General features: G+C 35.5%; 1 protein-coding gene across 2 annotated transcripts in view; it reads left to right on the top strand.

Annotated features, from left to right (window-relative positions):
- USH2A (Usher syndrome 2A (autosomal recessive, mild)) overlaps window positions 1-13,245 on the top strand; it is an 802,205-nt gene that overhangs the window by 238,858 nt on the left and 550,102 nt on the right. For both annotated transcript variants that reach the window (XM_011929421.1, XM_011929422.1), the window contains one exon: window positions 993-1,137. In XM_011929421.1, the coding sequence (XP_011784811.1) occupies window positions 993-1,137 (145 nt within the window). The remainder of the gene's footprint in view (window positions 1-992; window positions 1,138-13,245) is intronic.

The following is a 13,245-nucleotide window of genomic DNA, read 5'->3' as shown; positions in this document are numbered from 1 at the left end:
TGATTTGTTTTTCTAAGACCACCAGAGTGGGCACAAAAGAACCAGCGAGTAGGCAAGGCTAAAAGCAAAACTACAGATTTATTCTTTGGTCATCTAGCTTCAGGGACCGGCGCTGGGTGGGGGGCGGAGCTTCTAATACAGTCCGGACAAGAGTGGGGGCTGAGAAAGCCCGCCCGCGGCGCATCTGCCTGGAGCGACTTTTCTAGGAGTGGAAGGGCAATAGGCGGGGCACGGGCGTGTTGGGGAGAGGGAGGAGCTCTCCCCAGGTGCCACCAAGTAAATCTTGGTCTCTTCGGATTGACATCACCTGGCGCATGCCTGATTAATCTGCACCTTCCCGGGCGTCAGCTGCCTTTTGGCGCACATGGGAAAAGCCAGTGATGAAGAACCTGGAAATGTGCCATCTTGCCTCCGTTCGTCCAAACAGTATACACTTGTTTATATAAGAAAAATGATTGAGAATTGACCTAATGTGGATGCTCAGTAATATGTCTAATGTTTATTTTTCCCTCTTTTTCTTCTGTGACTTTTTTTTCATAAAGAAAATGATAGTATTAATTTAACATAACAACAACACTTCTTTCTGTCCTAGCACCACCAAATAGCCTGGGTATTACTGCTCTGGGTTACTTTTGGCCAAGCCCCATGGCTTTGTTTGGACTTTATCATGATAACAATGACAATGTCACCATCTTTATCTCTACCATTGGTGACAATAACCATACCACCACGCTGCTTTATGAGGCAATAACTTGGTTTTCTCATTTATCCACTCAGGAACTGGATTATTACCTCATAAAACAGTGTGATTGTACAATTATCAATTAAATCCTGGCTTGTGGAGACTCTTCAAAAAAAAAAAAAAAAATCCTTTTCCTAATGGTGGTTGGCAATAATTCCCTCTGTCTGAATTCATGGAACTTTGACTGCCAAGATTATATTTTCACACTGATTACCTATTATCTTTCTTTTTTTTTTTTTTTGCCTTGAAGCTGCTGCACACTGCTAAATCCCAAGAACTATCTTACACTGTAGAAGGACTGAAACCGTACAGGATATATGAGTTTACTATTACTCTCTGCAATTCAGTTGGTTGTGTGACCAGTGCTTCAGGAGCAGGACAGACTTTAGCAGCAGGTAAGCAAGTTTCAATGGGTATGAAAAATTTGTTGCCTATCAAGAAAAAAGAAAACCTGTAATGTTCAACACCTTCTCTACTTGAGACTTTATATTTGTCTTTTCTGCTGTCTTCTCCTCCCTCACTAACCCTGATTGCTTCTTACCTTGACAGTTTTAAACAACAACAACAACAACAACAAAAACTTAACTTCAAGAGGTACCTAGGAGTTATGAGTTACAGCTGTGTCATAATAAGAAATACAATTAGTTTTAGAGTGACTCCACTCTACAAGTAGAAATATATAGAATATACAACTAGAAATATATAGAACTAGAAATATATAGAAGTATAATTAATTGTAGAGTGACTCCAGGGCTAAGCTACCAACCTGTGTCCTAGCAGTGTCCTGACAATCATGGGAAACATTCAGGAAGCTTCTTATGAGGACTTTAGGATACCTCTTCCCTCAGTCCAGACATTTTTTTGTAGGCTTGGGTCTACTCACTCCTGATCCCTGGGAACTAGAAATTACTGTGTGCCCTGGTGTTATATTTGGCTTTCATGAAATAGGTAAATGTTTATCTATTATTTTATTAATAAGAAGCTCTTAAGTTAATAAAATTTAAATAAAAGAATTGTTATTAAGTATAATCTTAGTAGAAAAGATTTGTATAATTTGTGCTTTCTTCCTTCAGGACTAATTGGATTCATACAAACCTGATTATGTGTATTAGTAAGACCTATAAAACCCAATTATTTAGCATTAATATACTTCCAAATCAGTGTTTTTCTGATTCTAGAGAAAAGCTTAGTTTCCTGGTTATCTTTAAAGAAATGTCCATGTGTAAGGAAGTTAAGACATTCTAGATGAATTACAGATATTACAAAAACACATGTTTACCTTTAAAAACATTTCCTAGACCTCCTCCCCAAATCTCTTCATCGTATTATTAATAGGTCCAATTATGTAGGATTTTTTTTTTCTGGTTCTGGAAAAAATTGCTTAGCTCAAATGATCTCATCCAAGTAATTTATTTCTTTTTTTCAAAATTTTCATCAATGCAAACGGCTCTGAAATTCTAAGAAATTGTGGTTTACTAAATTTATAACTGAACTCTTTATATTTTTATATATTTTATATATGTGCATTTCAGATGTATGCACACATTTATGGAGTACCTAGCTTGTACAAAACATTCTTCTCCTATAAAACTGCCTGTTTTTGTATACTGCATTATTAAAGGTTTGCTGAATGTTGAATATGGACAACAGAGGAGGACTCTATCTCCTTTAAGAAAAATGATACAATTTCAGACTAGAAGACAAAAATTAAAATAATTATCACTCTTGCAAGTTGGAGAAAGTATAAATGGAGACAACACAGGCTGAAGACTGGGTGTGTTATAGTAAGGGACATAGGAATCCCAAGCACGTGGTCGTGCAAAACTGGAATCACGTCCTCTCAGGGTTGTAAAACATGTAAAAATAATCTAGGGTTACTATATAGCTAGTATCAATATATTCTTTGTAATATCCTCCCCAAGTGTTTGTCTAACCCATGTTTGATACCTTCAGTGTTACAGAAACTACTACATCTCAGACAAAGCTATACCATCTTTAGACACGTCTTTTAAAATGTGATTTCTTAGATTGATCGCAAATATCTCCTAGTAACTTCTACTCGACATTCTTATTCTACTTCTTTGGGGGCTGTTGTTAATCTAATTTATCATCCTTCCAATAAGGTTTTCGATAACAATATATCCACCCAAATCTTTTCTCCTTTAGGCTGCATATCATGGTAGCTCCCATCTGAACCTCATATGCAATAGTGTCTAGAGCTGTTATTAGTATAATTCTTGTAGATGAGATCTAGTCTGCCTTTTCATAGGTGTAAGCAAACTAAAGAACCTGAAGAGGGACATGCTGTCCCTAGAAACTAGCTGGATCCTGGAGATGGGAATAGAAAAACAGGAAACATGTCTACAGAATAGAATCTCCCTGCCCTATGCATTAGTGATAACATCTGTGCTAACAGTATCCTCATTGGCTGCAGTGGCAAGTTCCTGTTGCATAAAAGATGATGTACCTGGGTGCTCTGTGCAGCTCTCATTTTAGTTACTGGAGAGGCGATTAAAACCACTCTTGTCCATTGGCAGGAATGTGAAGTAAAACTAACTAGTCAGAGCCCTCCAAATCCTCCGTCTACTTTTTTTATCCTTGAAAAATAGAAGTGGAAACTTATATTCCCTAAAAGTCATGTGATGTGAAAGTTAGTTGACTTACAAAAATAAGAGTTTATTCATATGTGTAAGGTGAAAAAAGTGGTTAGCCACAATGCCAGGGTTTCAATCTGGGCTCTGCCATTGACTAGCTGTGTGACCTTATATAAATTATCTCACCTCTGTGCCTTAGTTTCCCAATTTATAAATAAGCATAACTTATTTTGTAGGGTTCTGATGAGGATTAGAAGTAGTTAATACATGTAAAATATTTAAAGCAGTACCCATCACAGTTCATTCTCAATAAAAATTTATTGTCATGATTTTTATCATAATATTATATAACAATTTTATTAGTCACAGTATAAATGTTATGGAATTTCTAATGTTATCAAAATCAACGAGTTTATTTTACAACTTTGATTTTCTAATATTCTTATAAAATATAAAATGGAGAGTTCTAAGACTAAGGACTGTATTGTGAAAATAAAGCTTAGAAAGGCTTAAAATCTGAAAGCATTATTTATTATTTCTGTAAGAAGTATGTCATTCAGAATTATTAGAGGCACATTTCAAAACTTTGTTCAAAAACAGCAAATTTCACATTTGTTGGTTGCAATATAGAGTGAATAATGTGCCATAAATATATTATTACTACATTTTATTGTGAATGCTCAATTGAGAACCATCTCTTGAGGGCTTACTATTTAAAGCACTGTGGAGGATTCTAAGATAATTATACCCAGCATTTAGGTTAAGGAGTTGAGATCCAACAGGTAGGATTAACACCATGATGACATGTGCTAAGGGCTGTGAGAAAGTTGAAAAAAATTATATGGGAAGGTAGAAAATAAGATAAATGATTTTGATTTGAGAGACTGAGTAGATACCTCATTAAAAGCTATTTCAGATAAACTATAAAAGAATGGTAAAGACCTCAAGCCTGTAATCCCAGCACTTTGGGAGGCCGAGACGGGCGGATCACGAGGCCAGGAGATCGAAACCATCCTGGCTAACACGGTGAAACCCCGTCTCTACTAAAAATACAAAAAAACTAGCCGGGCGAGGTGGCGGGCGCCTATAGTCCCAGCTACTCCGGAGGCTGAGGCAGGAGAATGGCGGAAACCCGGGAGACAGAGCTTGCAGTGAGCTAAGATCCGGCCACTGCACTCCAGCCCGGGCGACAGAGCAAGACTCCGTCTCAAAAAAAAAAAAAAAAAAAAGAATGGTAAAGACTTTCACAGGTATTTACTGAGCACATACCATGTGCTAGTTTCTGTTTTAAGAGCTGGCACTGTTCCAGGTACCAATGTAATGAAAGCAGGTATTTATGAAGACTTTCCTGGCAGTAGAGTACACAATAGATTAGAAGAGAGGGTGTAATAGAGCCTGGTAGACTTTTTTTAAAGAGGCAGTAAGGGAGTAAATCACATGAGTAGAAGTGAAGATTAAAAGAAGGGAACAGAGTGACTTCAAGGAAGAAAGACGTGAAAGTTAAGCAGTGGGAAGAATGGACAATGATAGCAAATATTGTAGCCCATGGTGGTGCCATTAAATAAAAGGGGAAAGATGGACAAAGAACATATGAGAGAAATAAACTCGTGAGTTTATTTGATCATTCGATAGAAACACATCCATGACAATTATAACCAACCAGCAGCAGAAATTGCAAATCTGGGGCTTAAAAATGGTGCAGATTTTGTAATCATCTGCATATAGATGGGAGCTAATGCTATAGGTTATAATCAATTAGTGAAAGCAGAGAAAAAGCAAAATAGAAGTCCAAGGAAAACACCTTAGTGAATATTCTATTCCGAAAGAAAGGAGAAAGGAAGAGTGAAGTGAACAGAGGTATGGTCAGAATTAGGAAAAGAGCTAAGAGGAAGAAGCAGTATTAGAAAAGTCAAGGGAAGAGAGAATTCTAGAAGGAGAATGTTGTCTGTAGTGTCATATGGTATAGGGAAAGCAGGAGAAATGTGACCTGAAATGGAGGCAAGGTCACTGGTGACTCTCTGGGGTTTACCCTAAGTAGCATGGTTGAAGCAGAAGCTGGAACATGAAGGACTCAGTGGAGGCAGGAGGAGATATAATGGTAAATTTCAAATGTGTGATTTTTTTATTCTTAGCTAAAATTCTTCTTCTACTCAATTTTCATTCTTTAAAAAATTGAATTACCTTTTGTTTCCATATAAAATCCTTTCTCTTCTAAAGAAAAATTTATTTTAGTGTTTTTTTCTGGAAAAAAAATGTTTATTTTCTAATTCCTTAATATATGTTGTTAGAACTATCTGATTCTTCACCTGCCCAGCAGAAAAATAAAGTCTTTATATGACAAAAGTATGGAAAAATAATTTTACTTACCATTGGGTTTATTATAAAATACACCATTTTTTGGGTTGCTCAGATCAGTGAAAATAAACTTACTTGCTTTTGTTTGAATACCAGCCCAAAATTAAAAGTCCATCATCCTTTTTGCCTCCTTCCTTATTCAGTAGATGAATGTGCATTTCTAAATGTTTTCCTAAAATAAAACATCTGAATAGAACGTATAGACATTAAATCATAGAAATAAACTGTAGGCCTATAATAAGGCCTGTTGTTTTGAATGGTCAACAATTTTGTTATAGGAGAGTAGTAAAAGTTGACTTGCAACTTTATGGTTCATTCAGCTCTGTTTTTTCTACTATTAACGTTGCAATTTGGAGAGTATATATTATTCCAATGAATTCCAATGGATTTGTGGGAAATTTAACTCTTATGTCTAATAGCTCATATGAGCTCATTATCAGAGATCAAAGGAGACCAGTGACCATTCAAACATTTTGAAAAAGAGCACCACAAATTAGAAGTAGTAATTAGCCTTTTAGAAGCATTTGAATCATGAAAAGATATGTTGCCTCCTTAAATCTCAGTCTCAAAAATCAAAAAGATACTTGTGAAGATTTATCTGGCTGTTTCGTTAAAAAGCTTGAGAATTATAATTGGCTCTCTCTTGTTTTAAACATTTTTTCAATTAAATATATGATTAGAATGGGTACATTTCATCCAGAGTACTGCATTGCTGCTTCTTTAGTTTTGATACCTGCGACAAAGTCTGAGAACTGATTTGAGAGAGGTGTTCTCTCAGGAGCAGCTGCATCTCTCTCCATTGCAAAATCTTCAAGCAGTGTTATTGATGGCTTTGGAGTTGCTTCTGGGTGTATGAAAGTAATGAGTTGATGAACTGGGCCCTCTTAAAATCCTTGTTATACTTTTCTTCAAGATTATCCTTTTAATCTGGGAAAATTTGTGTATTTCCACCCATTGCAAATTGAGTTTAGTTTAAACCCTTCTTATGAGAAATTACTTTAGGAGATCCATTCCTGAAGGGACAATGTGATATTTCCCTTGCCTGTCATAAATTGACCTCCATACTACAAGCTTAGAAGTGTCCATCTCGCATTAAGCAAGTAATTAGGGTGCATTAAATTTTCTTTCTGAGTGCAAAGTAAAATGTATAGGCTGTTTGCTGCTGGGTTGAAAACACACATTGTTTTGCATTCGGGTACATAAGTCTTTTCCTTGTGAATAGGAGCCAGAGTGATTAAACAAGCACTCTTAATATGTTAATTTATAATTTTAATTACAACAATCTTGTATATATAGTCATTAGTGAATACTAATATAAATATTTTTCTACCTTTTTATTCATAATGCATAAACCAATCACCCAGTTACTTCTCTGAGGTTGCCTGTTTTTGTTTCATAATACAATCTTTGTTCTTAGTTATGAATGCATTTGGTTCATTCCTGTCTTCAATAATCCCTCATTAAGCTAGTCACTTTCTGCTCCATGCTAAAAAGGAAAAATTATCATGCAAATGTGGCATGCCATATTAAAAAGCACATTACCAAACACTTTTGTTGCTGTCCTTCAATTAGTTTCCCTTCTTTGAATTTAATTCCATTTGTTGTTAAACTACTGACTTGATGTATGGACTCATGAATCTGAGGCCGCTGCCAAGAAAGTGGGGAAAAAAAATCAAAGCCTCTTCGAAGAGCTGCAAAGGCGAGCTGAAATGAATTTGCTTCACCTTTGACAAGAACACTTGAACAGCAATGGAATCCTCTGATGATTCAACTTGGCTAATTATCCAATTATTTATTTCAAGAATAAAGGCACCATTTTACAATTAAGGAAGTGTAAAGTAGTCTGAGAAATTTGGTAATGACAGATGACTTAAGTAACTTCTAAGATAAACAGTATCTGTGCAAAACTTGTCCCACCAATTGTTTTCAGGCAGGAGTTCTTGTGTCTTAGCATCAGTGAAATCCTGAGTACACTGAAGGATTTTTGTTTGTTTGTTTTGCTCTTTCAACAGAAATTATTTCACACTTGTAACCAACGTGTCAAATTTCCATGGCTCTTAAGCAATGTTTAAGTTATATTTCTTTTGATTAAAAGCTTTTGGTTCAAAGCAATACTTTTTAATTGCCTAATGATATAAGTCAGTTCTTAGGAAAGAACCGCACATTTAGGAGTTCATTTGCAATATAACTGAAAAATTCATTGCATGGCAGTAAAACAATTTACTGTTAATTACAAGGAGAAGAATTTGCTGTAGCATGCTCACAGATTGCCATGAATCATGAAGCACTCCTAGAGATTTATAACAGATGTGTAAGTGGGATGAATTAGCAGGGTTTAATAACAGAGACACAAATCATGCAGACTTCAAGGAGCTTTAATTGATATACTAGAATGTGACGGGCATGAATCACTCAGCCATTCAACAGCACTGTAACATATGGTCAGCTCAATATGCCGCATCTTAAATCGGTTGGTGAGTCGTAGGTTGTCCCATATGGTGGAAGCAATATATTTTTCATGATTAAAAAAATGCATCCATTTTTTAAAGAAATATGATTGCAAAGCATGTTTGTTATTGAACAGTCACCTGAATGCCAAACTGCTTTTTTTAAATGCTATTTTTTTTTAACATGGCAGCTTCTCAAAATAAATAGGGGCTACTCCTTGTAGTACCAGATCGCTGGAGGCATTATGAGACCAAATCGGTGCTTGCTGGCACACTGGATCCGCAGCAAGCCTATAGAAAAGCACAGCTGATGATTGCTGTGATTGTCAGGGAAATCCTTCAGGCTGGGGCAAAACAAACAAATGAAAGGATGATGTCACTTTCAGAGAAGTTCAGGAATACCCAGCTCTGTAAATTGAAGAAAATGAGTTGGATGAGAGATCCCTACTTAGTAGGGTAAGAAAGTGGCTGTGATAAATAATACCATGACCCCTAATGTTAACAATTGGATGTAACATTTTATACTAACTTCTTAATTAAATGCTCGGTCCTTCAGGGGCATTTTAAAAGAAGCACTGGCTGGTCATCACATAGATGGTAGCACCAATTCCAAGGCATTCTTGAAGAATTCTTTCAGTATCTGCAAACAGGTCCCCTGGTTGGAGACTGGTAACTGGTAGCGTGCAAACATGTTTTTATTGGAACTGGGATCTGGCAGCTTTTGGAAAAGCTTTTGCTGCATTAGTAAATCTGACAGACTTGAAAAAGGAATATTGCAGCCTTAGAACTGTGGCTGCCAGAATTTAATGTCAACAATTAAAATTTATTTTGATCCTTACCTAGTGTTTATTACTGTTTGTATACACAACAGACCTTACTAATACAGAGATGCACTATTAGATGGAATTACCATCTGTTCAGAGTGAAATGCTGGCATCTGTCTTAGACGCTAAAACTAAAATGATATTATTTCTAACAAAACAAAATTAACTGCTTTTTACTCACCAACTTTAATTTGTAATGTGTAGTTATATCCAAGGAAAAGGCTTGTTTGTGAACTATGTGATGACCTCTGCGGCCAGGTCTGTATTTAGATATGCGACTTTACCAGGGGCTCTACTGGCCTGCTTGGCATGTGGAAATGGCATGTAGAAATCACACTTTCAATACACAATTTTAGCTTTATAATGTGCTATGTATCCTACAAGTCATTAAAACAACACAATCAAACTATGTAAAAATCGACTGAATCAGAGAGACTCTAGTATGCAAAATATTTTGACAGATGTGCCCTAAAAAACTGCAAGGAAAGAAATTAAATAGGCAAATTTCATCGGAACAAAGTTGCCATAGGTCCCACAGTGACACCTTTAGGAAAATACAAACTGTATCTTTCTTCTCTGTTAGACTATTTTAAATTTTCTCTCACATTGACATATATAAAAATTTATATTCAGTGTCCCCTCCTTTTAATTTAAAGTCTAAGTATCCTATTAAAATAGGTCTTTAGCTTTTGGAAGTTGGAGAATTTGGAGGATCAAGGACAATGGTAGTTTTCATACTGATGTTAGATCAGTGATGCTCCTTTCTGAGAAACCAGACTTCTATTCTATATATCACAAAATAATAAATTTTGTCACACTAGCATTTAATGCATGTACACAGTGCATTAACTGTAACTGTAGTACATTTATTTGTGCTGGAGGAGACTTGAAAATGATGAAAAAATCAATACTTTGCTGTCAGAGAAGCAAGTGTTACGATGCATTTAAGTAGTTAATTGCATAAGCCCCATAAAAGCTTCAAGTTTGGGTAGCAAGGATGCCATAATTACAGTCCAAGCAACTACCTTTTATTAATGGTGGACTTTAGGGAACGGTGGTTGCTGTCATGATTGCTGCTATATGTGCAGTTTTGAAATAATGGATCCTCTTCTCTCTTCATGTGTAGGATGGTAGTTTTGTGCAAATTATTGTGATGGCCAGAACAATAACTGGTTAAGGTAATGTTTGTTCACCATGTTCACTGAACTTCTCTAAAAGCAGGATTTGCTAGCTTTTCTTTATGTCACAGAACACATAGACAAATCGTATTTGTATGCCATGCTAAGGTAAAGGAACAAGGTGACTGAGAGCTGAAGGGGATAAATCAGAGGGGCTCCTGCTGACTTCCCAGGAGCGAAGAGGACCAGGATGTCTGGCACCCATTCATGGCTAATTAACTTAGAAGTACTGCTTTAAATTATTCAATCAAAGAATTTTGAAACTGGAAGAGGTCCTAGACATAATCAAGCCTGTCCCTCTAACAACTGAAGTAACTGAAGAATAGAGAGACCTAATAATTGATTAACCAATGTTCCAAAATTAGGGTCTTAAAGAGCTGATCTAGAGCCTACATTTTCTCCTCTCCAGATCTTCTAGTAATATGCGCTCCTGAAGATGACTTGTCAACAAAGAAGAAAGTGGCAAAATATATTTTATTCTTTCTTCCCTGGTCAGATAATAGACAGTCAACAGGGTGGTGTTGAGTCATCCCTGAGAGTTTCTGGTGAAAACTTTTCCTCTTTAGGACACTGATTGGTGAGCAGCTACAGTGGCAAAGCTTCAGCAGAGAAATCATGGCTCATGACCTGGACTTCTTGTTTGTGTCCTGGGCCCAGTGCCCTTCTGCAAGTGTTTTGGCCTAGTAGGGTTTGGTAAATTGCTTTTCCTGGCATAGTTTTGCATTTCTGTGAAAAAGTCAAAATCATTTTCTATTGACAGGATGCTTATTAAGACTGTCTTATGTAGTCTGCTCCCCACCCACCCCTGAAACGCAGAAAGACTGTTTATTCTTAAATTCTTGTCATCATCATAGAAAGTTGATGATGTCTTCAGATGTTGACACAGCCATACAGTCTTCATAGGCCAAAAATGAACAGATTCCTTGAAAACAAATGAACAGATTCCATTTTAAAGACCAGTACCTCAGAAAGAGCTTTGTTCAGCTTTTAGTTCTTATCCTATGGTGCTCAAAATGCCACACTACATAAATTTTGCAATTCTAAATGTATTCATTGTTATAAAGTAATAAATGCTGCGTAAAGAAGAATGCATATTATAACATTTTATAAAAGAATATCTATACATCAAATAGATAGACAAGAAATCAGATTACTCCTATTAAAAATACAAATGCCATTTTAAAAGTACAAGAATTTTGTACTTTTATCCCAAGCGAAAATAGACATTTTGTTCTTAGACATGATGGATAATGAACATTCATTTTAAACTTTGTATATTATTCTTAGAAATAATGAATATTGAAGATTCATTTTAAACTTTACATTTACAAAACAATTTTCTATGTAAATACAGATAGATTTTGAATATAGATGAATTATATTCCTTAATAACATATAATTTGAAAGATTTGTTCTTGTAATGATAGTGCCTTGTATTTGTATAGAAACTTGTTTTGTAAAACATAAAGCAAATATACATATTGTTGTAGAAGCAATTGTTGTCAACATATTTCACTGAAAATGTATCCTCATGTTGCAGATGGGAAAGCTGAAGCAGATATGTGTTAAGGGATTTTTCTAAAATCACACAGATTTAGACATTAAAAAGTGAAATATAATTTTTAAAAGTCTACCAAATCCCTTTCATTATTCAGTGTTGTCTCCTAACAAACTCTTTTGTGAATTAACAAATCTTTAAAGATCATAGTTATTTTTACCTGTAATTCCTTTCCTTTGAAAATCTGATGAATAATTCATCATTACCACAATCTCATGGTGATTCTATGTGCATGTATGTGTGTGTGTTTAATGGTTCAGGAATATCTATTTTTCTTCATATTCTACTTGTATGTATGTGACACCAGTCTAGTTTAATTGATTGACAATTTCACTTAATTCCCCCTTCCAGCCTTAGAGGAACTCTGAAAAGAATAACTCAGTAGGATGTTCACCCTTTCAAACAGGCTTAGTTGACTCCTGTATGTGAAACTGTAAAATACACCTGCTGGAATGTTTTTTCTTTTGTTTTTCTTTTAAGCAAGAGAATAAAAAATGTACTCTAGTTCTATTCATTCTCAGGAATTGACTTCTAAAGGACAGTCCCATTACTTGGTGGAATAATTCCTCTGGGAATCAAGAGTTGCTCTACTATTTAAAGTTTAAATGGTAAACATTAATTTTAGTGAACTCTCAAGAATTTCCCTATTGATTAGAATCACTTGGCCAAATTAAAATAAAAATGTGTGCTCTAATTTTCTATAGTTATTACACAAAAACGACAGAGTTGCTAGAATTCCTTTTGTTTAGTTTTGTATTACTCTTAATCTATATTCCTGATTAAGATGTAATTTTTGGACTATGCTACAGATGGGGGAAGGAATCTGATTTCTGTGGTGGTGCTGAGCTTCAACATTAGCTCCATTGAGTTGAGTGGTTGGAGTAGAGATGTATCAACTTTCAAACAAATGGGACTTGGAGAAAGGCTGCTTTCAAACAGCAATGAAACACTTCAGTTTTTAAGACATATAGGAGGTGTATTCATTCTTCCTCATTTAGTTAAAATGGAAATCCTATTCTCAATCTGTGATTCTTTATCTACATCTTTGGTGTCCAGTATGGTAGTCATGAATCATATGTAGCTATTTAAATTTAAAATACAGCTAATTAAAATTAAGAAATTTGAAATTCAGTTTCTCATTCCCACTAGCTGCATTTCAGATACTCAATACTCTAATTATAAGGCTAGTGGTTACCATATTAAACATTATAGACCTAGAACATTTCCTTCATTGGAGAAAGTTCTATTGGATAGTAATGGTCTAGTAGTTTTAGGCTGTTGGATATTACTAGACTAGTTTATGAAACTAAAAAGTTCTGGTCTCTGTGTCCCAAAACCCTAGTGATTCTAGCAAATTGCAATGTAAAAATTTTGTAATTGGTTCTTCATTGCTTCCCTGAGCCCAGGACTGAAAAATATTTGACAACCTTCCTTTCCCAGTTGAGATCATAGCCAAGAATGGCCTGCTAAAAATTTAATACAAATATGTAACTGTAAACTCTGAAGAGAGACTTGGTGGGTGAAGAAATTTCTGAATGACTTAGCCT

This window comes from Colobus angolensis, unplaced genomic scaffold, assembly GCF_000951035.1.
Source record: "Colobus angolensis palliatus isolate OR3802 unplaced genomic scaffold, Cang.pa_1.0 Scaffold81, whole genome shotgun sequence".
Classification (NCBI taxonomy): Eukaryota; Metazoa; Chordata; class Mammalia; order Primates; family Cercopithecidae; genus Colobus; species Colobus angolensis.
The sequence above is the reverse complement of the archived record's forward strand: the minus strand, read 5'-3'. Positions and strand labels throughout refer to the sequence as shown.